Source organism: Malus domestica, chromosome 11 (genome assembly GCF_042453785.1).
Source record: "Malus domestica chromosome 11, GDT2T_hap1".
In the NCBI taxonomy this organism is placed as follows: domain Eukaryota; kingdom Viridiplantae; phylum Streptophyta; class Magnoliopsida; order Rosales; family Rosaceae; genus Malus; species Malus domestica.
The window spans coordinates 21,504,267-21,512,365 of NC_091671.1; the positions used below are offsets into that span (position 1 = coordinate 21,504,267).

The 8,099-nt window shown below is 37.9% G+C and overlaps 1 protein-coding gene across 2 annotated transcripts; it reads left to right on the forward strand.

Annotated features, from left to right (window-relative positions):
* Positions 1–352: 352 nt before the first annotated feature.
* Positions 353–5,643, forward strand: LOC103448153 (leucine-rich repeat protein 1). Of its 2 annotated transcripts, XR_003766874.2 has the most exons (7): positions 607–978; positions 2,183–2,254; positions 2,468–2,611; positions 3,948–4,019; positions 4,154–4,225; positions 5,143–5,217; positions 5,333–5,643. XR_003766874.2 is itself a non-coding variant. In XM_008387406.3 (6 exons), exons 1-6 carry the CDS (start codon positions 761–763, stop codon positions 5,403–5,405), a joined length of 651 nt encoding a protein of 216 aa, XP_008385628.2. In that variant the 5' UTR covers positions 353–760; the 3' UTR covers positions 5,406–5,643. The 2 variants fall into 2 exon arrangements, 1 of the variants encoding a protein (XP_008385628.2); XM_008387406.3 differs by lacking the exon at positions 5,143–5,217 and having other exon boundaries at positions 353–978.
* The last annotated feature ends 2,456 nt before the right edge of the window (positions 5,644–8,099 follow it).

An 8,099-nucleotide genomic window follows, 5' to 3' on the forward strand; every position in this document is an offset into this window, starting at 1 on the left:
AAATAAGCTTTTGTTTATGGACCAAATCCGACAACTTAACCTAAAATTTTATCCACTGCCTCCTTTGTCTCTTTCAAATCCAGTCATGAACAACCCCAATTGAATTCTAATGATACCCAATCGAGTTCCGGTGATGGTGGTAAAGAAGCTGCTTTTGAAAAAAAATTGACCAACCCCAAACTAGTCATAACAAGAACCATTAAAGTGAAAAAAAACACAATGAAAGTTTGAAATTCTCTTTTTTGTTACAGGATCAAATATGATATTAAATAGTGGTTTTCAGTCCGATAATACACTAAATGGCCAACTATTTAGGATTAGTATGGAGGTTTTGTGCTGTAAAAAAAGAAAAGAAAAAGAAGAAGCTGTTTTTAGAAGTAGGGGTAGAGGCATATAGCTGCTTATGTTTTCTACTATTTTAGACCAGTATTTTGACAACAAACACTTGTTTTTCATTTACCAAATATAATTTTAGCTCCAGCATTTTTAAAAAGTTGTTTTTAAAATAATTTCAGCAATACTAAACCAGCCTGTAGTTGGATTATCTTATGCACAAATTAATCTATCAAGCTAAATAATCTGTACAATCCAATAAAAGACCAAAGTGAGTCTTCTCTTGAGCCATTGACTCTGCTACCTCTCTCCCTCTCTCCCCCCTAGACAACGCAAAACAGAGTAAGGCAAGGCAAAAAGGAAGGAAAAGAAAAGCCCTACAGCCCAACAGAAGAAGAAGAAGCTGATTCGGCGTCAACCACTGGCCATGGCGGCGGCATCCAGGTTCTTCTTCACTCTAACCCTAACCCTAAGCGTATGCCTCCTTCCGCTGGTGTATGCCAACTCCGAAGGCGACGCTTTGTACACGTTCCGGCGGAGCTTGTCGGATCCCGATAACCTGCTCCAGAGCTGGGATCCTACCCTCGTCAACCCTTGCACTTGGTTTCACATCACCTGCAACCAGGACAATCGCGTTACCCGAGTGTACCATCCCTTAAACCCTCTCTCTCTCTCTCTCTCTCTCTCTCTCTCTCTCTCTCTCTATACATATACATATACATAGATGTATATTACATTTGTGATTTGTGGTACTCCTTTTCTTCTGATTGATATGATGATGGTGTTCGCTATTTGCTTTTAGATTGGGTGATGACTGGATGTTTAATCAAATTGGTTTTCCAATTTATTTAGGTTTTTGTTATTTGTCACGGTAATTTGGGTATTAACGAATATATTTGAGCCACTTTTTCAAAGAAAAGAAAAATGGAACCATAATAGTTGAGTTTGGTTGGTCACTTAGTGTGGAGGTTAACATAAATGGACTCCAAATTTAGTTAATTTAGTGGTTAAAATTTGGAGGAATGGTAAGGTCATGTTCCACCACCGGTGTGTTGTTTGAACGGAAGAAGTTCTAGGATCACGCAACTGTCGAGCACATCTGGTTATTACGCTCCAAAATGCATCAGCCTTGTGCTCCACCGCTGCAGAATGCATTGCCAGTAATCTCTTAGCGCTGCAAGTTAGGCTGTTCGGCCATGGTATCTTAGATAGTGGGAAACAATTTTTCTCAATTTTGTGAGTGGAGATTTTTGCTATCTTAGCTCTTGATTAATCACCTACCTACCTGTTCCAGTATGTAGATCATTAAGATATACTGCAGTTGACCTTTTAGTTTATTGAAGAGTTTCAGTTGAGGGCGTCGGTTTTTCTCATTTCATAACTAATATTTTTGTTTTTCATAAATTTCTTTGTTTTTCTTTTTTTCCATTGTACGTTGTTGTTCCCGTTATTATTGTTTATCGTGTCAAAGAAACTATTCTGTGCAAACTTTAAATTGGAAATGAGGTACAATGGTTTTCTGTTTTATTTGGTCTGGGCAATGTGAGATTTGTACCCTCATGCATTATTGTTTCCGTCTTCTGTGGATTTATTGCGTTGGACTTGCTAGCTGCAGTGGTATTTATACGTATCTGCTGTCTGTTTCTTTCTTGCAATGAATGGTTGTATCATTGTATTGAATTTGATGTAAGAATATTTTGCTACTTCATACGCTAACTCAGGTGGGAGATTTGGTTGCCTTAATTTGTACATTCTTTAGGGAGGCAACTATAGTCTTCAGATTGTTTATTTTTTTTCCCCAAGTTATTATTCATCTGTTGTAAGTTTGAGAGTTTGATATTTTTGGCAGGGATTTAGGTAATTCAAACCTCTCTGGACATTTGGTACCTGAACTAGGAAAGCTTGAGCATCTTCAATATCTGTATGTTTCTCATCCTTGCTCATTTCCCTGGATTATTTGCTGGTTATTAGTAAAGTGTACAATTGTATTTGATCTTGTTACAATCTTGGGTGTATTTTGGCTGAGGGGCTGGGTTGTGTGGAAATCTGTGCCCTTGTTTTTACATAAATATGTTTCTTTACTTCCCATTAATACTTTCATATTGTATGGTAAACCATGCACCCTTGAATATAGGGAGCTTTACAAAAATAACATTCAAGGAACTATTCCAGCTGAGCTTGGTAACCTGAAGAGCCTCATTAGCTTGGACTTATATAACAACAACATATCGGGGACCATTCCTCCGTCGTTGGGGAAATTGAAATCACTTGTGTTTTTGTAAGTTTATTAGATTAAGCACTAAATTATGCCCGCATTATTACTGTTTTGGCTTTACTTAATCTATTTTCTTCATTTTGAAAATGGATGATTTGATTTCTAATAACCCTTACTTGAAAATTGCTGAATAACTTATTTGGGATCCTGGTTGAAGGTACAGCATTGGAAAATAAGCAGTGGTTCTTTATTTGTTGCCTTTTGCAATTTCTAGAGTGTTGCTTAGATTAGTGGACTAATCATTCACCTTATATACATATACATTTATGTGTATATTTATATTGGAGTAGTTATTTTGCACTTCTCCTAACGAAATATAGACGAGGCGTTTGACTTTAGCAATTTTTATTGGAAAGCCAGCAGTGATGTAAGACAGAGTTGGGCAGCGGAATATAGATAGTTTAGCGGAAGCCAAAATAAAGAAAACTTAGATTAAAACAACAATAAAGGATAAGTGGAATCACTCCAGGGCCATCACACCATTCTTGGCCTGTCGCCAAGAATTTTGGCATCACACCAAAATAACCCGGTCGCAGGATAAGAATTCCAGTTACTGGAAAACCAAACTTTTCTATTCATCGACTCTTCATTATTCTTGATTACTGAATTACAAGAATATTTATAATGCCTTAAACCTAAAGAATGCACGAAAGTAAGCTTATTATAGGAAAGAAATCCTAATCCAAAATAGAATGGGAAACTAAATATAATCCTAATTATACGGGGAAAGAATCTTAATCCTTATAAAACAACCGTTGATTCATGAAAACCACCACTTCTGTTCCTCATCAAGTGGGAGCGGCCGGCCCTGAAGCAATACCACGTTGGAGAGCTGGCGGTGAGGCAGCCACAGGGCTAGATTAAGTAGATTTCCTTGGATCTGATATAGATCCATGGTCTGACCTCAGATGTCTCACTAGGAAGAGAAAAGCTTTTTTTGTTTTTTTATTTCCAGTACATTTCTATGCTAAAAAGCAACACATATGGGTATGTTGGTTTACTCCTTTTAATGAAACAGTCAGTTTTATTAGTTTGGAATCTCTCCTTTTATTGATGACCAAAATGCAATTTTTATTCCATTTGTTATCTAAACTACGAAATAACATTTACAAGTCTTGAAAGCCTTACGCCTCAGGTAGCAGTACATTCCATGCCTCGGCTTATGACTTAGCGATTTTGAACTTTTCTCCCTATTAAAAAAAAATATATATACAGGAGAGTAGAGTGCATGTTAACTATTTTGTAGTGCACATAATAAATCCCTATTTAGATTCATATCATTAGATTTTTGTGGTGCAGTAATTGTTGCATCTCTCTCATTATTGCTTTGCTTTGGCAGGCGTCTCAATGACAATAGGTTAACTGGGCCAATCCCCAGGGATCTTACGGGTATTTCAAGCCTCAAAGTTGTGTGAGTGCTTCTTGTCTTAATCCATTTCTTCTATCCCTTTGTTTTTCTGCAAATGTGGGTAATTCTCTTGTGTTTTCTTTTTATCTTTTCTCTCATAAATACAGTTATTCATTTAAAATTGACACTTTTTTCAGGGATGTATCAAACAATAATTTATGTGGGACGATTCCTACCAGTGGACCATTTGAGCACATCCCCTTGAACAAGTAGGTCCCTTCTATTATTTATCATTTTGTTTTGTTATCATTACCCTTTTTTTTTTGGTTATCCAACTGGAATTACTCCTTAACTTCAACCATGGGAAATACTGTTTTGTTTTATCAGTATTTGAGGGCTTCCTTTTTGACACCTAATTACCAGAAAATGAAAAGGGTTTTGTGCCTTCTCATGGCAAAAAGAAAAAAGGGGTTTGCGTGGTTGCATTCCTGTTCTTGTTTGCATTGATGTTATGTATGTGATACCGTGAATTTCCCATTCACTTGTGCCCTCAGAATATCTTTAATTGGGAGGGTTATCCATTCCATTCGAATCCTAGGGACCAAACAAGGCATTTATGCTTCTCTGCATGATGAGAAAAAAAGAGAGAATATTTATTGCAAGTCTCTTAGGATTGTACCAAATACCAGGAAATGGGTCCATACTCTGTGTTATAGATGCTTTTACTAGAATAAAGTTGACTGGAGAGAATTTGTGCTATATATATATAGCACAAATGAGAAATTTAAGGGGATATGTATAGTATCTTATGCTCGTATAATATGTGTGCCTAGGAATACAATTTGGAATACTTTTTGCCAAGCACAAATAGCTCATTCAGGCAGTGCACACTGCTAGGTTTTCTACACTATGAAATAAACTAGAGTTAGGTGGACATGCTATGCGGTGTGTTGCTAGTTAGTGCAGATAGAATAGTCTGGAGGTTCTGCTTTATTACCATGTTGCCCTTCATCTTTTATGTTTATTGATGAATTTATCCCATAATGAAAAGGGTAGAATTGATTTTTTACACTCTAGTTGACAAAGAGAGTTCTCTTAATAGATAGTAAGTGTAGATAATTTCATTAGACACTGTCGTAGAGTTTTTCAGCAACTCTAAATTAAGTTGTGTTTTTGTGCGGTGTAGGAAGTTTAAACAATTTATTTCTTAGCGTTTGGTACGGTCAAGAGCAAGTTGAGTTTCAATGCGAAGGAAACATAGGTTGGCTGGTGTTAGGAAAAGGGTTTTCTTGTCTTGGTTTATTTCAAGCTGTTATTTGCTTGTGGTTTTATGAAGTAATTTGTATCTGTGTTTTCTTTTTGTCTCAACATTGTAGCTTTGAGAACAACCATCGACTCGAAGGTCCAGAATTGTTGGGGCTTGCAAGTTACGATACAAACTGCTCGTAAAGAAGATGGAATCTTGACTCTTTGAATTAGATATCTACGTTATAAAAGTGTGTCGTCGTCAGAATATAGGGGTTGGTTATAAACTATATTCCTCATATAAAGAATATTTGTAAATTTGGTGATACTAAATGGCATCGACACACTTGTAACTGTATCGTTGCGGTCGTGGTAATACGTTGAAGACATGATTTGCGTTGGTTTAGTAGCAGTAAAAGTTTTATGGTAATCTTCCCCTTTATTCTTACCCCCACCTTATATGCTTATTCTTCTATTTTACTTTTTATTTTTCATTTTTATACATGTTCAGCGCATGGAGGAAACCATATATGGAAGGCAAATTTTGAGATTTGTTTTTTCATATTTCAAAATATTAAGGCATTTTTGTGGACCGTCCCACGAACCTGTATTGAGTTTTAAATTTTTTTCCCTAAATTTTAATTTTAATTGATTATTTTCTGAACTTTTTTAATTAGCCAATTTCCTCCTTGAACATAATTTTGGCTGATTATCGTTCTGCACTTTTTTAAGTAGCTAATTTTCACCTTGATGTTAGATTTAAAAAAAAAATCATCAAATTTTCCATCTATTCGCATGATACCTATACAGGAGCAAAAAGAAAAGGAAAATTGGATGAAAATTTTTAAAATTTAACACTAGGGGAAATTGGCTAAAGGTAAATTTTGGAGGGGGAAAGTAGCTATTGCAAAAGTTTACGTGTAATCGGCTAAAATTAGTTCAAGGGAGAAATTGACAGTTCTTTACATGTTTAGGAGACAAATCTACAAATACCTCAAATAATAATGTAGTTCAAATTAGTTCTTGGCGAGAATTGGCAAATTTTGAATATTGAAAAATACTTGTACATTTATCCTCCTATCCAGTAAGTAGAATAATATAAAAAGCAAACTCTACCAACAACATAAACTACATGATACTTACCTACAACATAAAACCATGAATGATCAGTTCAATACTAAATGATTAAGGATGGACTATTCAATTCAAAACTAAATTATCATTGTATTTAATAGAAAAAAAAATTAGTTAAGAGAATTGATGGGTTTTGTGCTTGACTCGACTAAAATTTGATCTAACTAAGAAAAATAGTGACTCGTCATAAGTTATCTGCTAAACTCAACTGCTGAATTGAGTTTAGTTAAGTTGACTAAAGTAGGATGCTCTAGTCTTTTGTACTCAAGCTTAAATCACCGTTTGTAACATCCCACATCGCCCAGGGGAGTGGTCCTGTATGCCTTATATGTATATTCCCATCTCTACTTAGCACGAGGCCTTTTGGGAGCTCACTGACTTTGGATTCCATCGGAACTCCGAAGTTAAGCGAGTTCGAGCGAGAGCAACCCCAAGATGGATGACCCACTGGGAAGTTATCGTGTGAGTTCCTAGAAACAAAACTGTGAGGGTGTGGTGGGGGCCTAAAGCGGACAATATCGTGCTACGGTGGAATCGAGCCTAGGATGTGGTGGGGGCCCGGGTCGGGATGTGACAATTTGGTATCAGAGACAATCCCTGGCCGGATATGTGCTAACGAGGACGTTGGGCCCCTAAGGGGGGTGGATTGTAACATCCCACATCACCCAGGGGAGTGGATCCTGTAAGCCTTATATGTACATTCTCATCTCTACCTAGCACGAGGCATTTTGGGAGCTCATTGGCTTCGGGTTCCATCGGAACTTCGCGCGAGAGCAACCCCAGGATGGGTGTCCCACTGGGAAGTTCTCGTGTGAGTTCCCAGAAATAAAACCGTGAGGGCGTGGTCGGGTCCCAAAGCAGACAATATCGTGCTACGGTGTGAGTCGAGCTCGTGAAGTAATCCTGCCTTGGTCGGGATGCGACAATTATTGTTACATCCCACATCGCCCAAGGGAGTGGATCCTTTATGCCTTATATGTATATTCCCATCTTTACCTAGCACGAGACATTTTGGGAGCTCACTGGCTTCGGGTTCCATCAGAACTCCGAAGTTAAGCAAGTTCGCGCGAGAGTAATCCCATGATGGGTAACCTACTGGGAAGTTCTCATGTGAGTTCCCAAAAACAAAATCGTGAGGGCGTGGTCGAGGCCCAAAGTGGACAACATCGTGCTACGGCGGAGTCGAGCCCAGGATATGGTAGGGGCTCGGGCGGGATGTGACAATTTGATATCAAGCTAATCCCTGACCGGATGTATGCCGACGAGGACGTCGGGCCCTAAGGGGGGTGGATTGTTACATCCTACATTGCCCAGGGGAGTGGATTATCTATGCCTTATATGTATATTCCCATCTTTACCTAGCACGAGGTTTTTTGAGAGCTCACTGGCTTTGGGTTCCATCGGAACTTCGAAGTTAAGCAAGTTTGCGCGAGAGCAATCCCATGATGGGTGACCTATTGGAAAGTTCTCGTGTGAGTTCTCAGAAACAAAACCGTGAGGGCATGGTCGAGGCCCAAAACGGACAATATCGTGCTATGACGGAGTCGAGCCTAGGATGTGGTAGGGGCCCGGGCCGAGATGTGACACCGTTCATCTTTTGATGAATTTAATTTAGGGTAATTTTGTATAAAATCAATAAAAAGTTATAATAATATTTATGTTAATTATAAATTGGTCAATCATGTATTATGATACTTAAATGCCTTTAAAATAAACAATAATTACAAAATTTGCCACTACAGCTGTCACCCACTTGAACTGACA

Coding starts and splice junctions, on each gene's coding strand:
- LOC103448153 (XM_008387406.3), top strand. CDS start 761: ATGGCGGCGGCATCCAGGTTCTTCTTCACTCTAACCCTAACCCTAAGC. Junction 2,255..2,467: donor CTTGAGCATCTTCAATATCT/GTATGTTTCTCA, acceptor CCTTGAATATAG/GGAGCTTTACAAAAATAACA. Junction 4,020..4,153: donor ATTTCAAGCCTCAAAGTTGT/GTGAGTGCTTCT, acceptor CACTTTTTTCAG/GGATGTATCAAACAATAATT.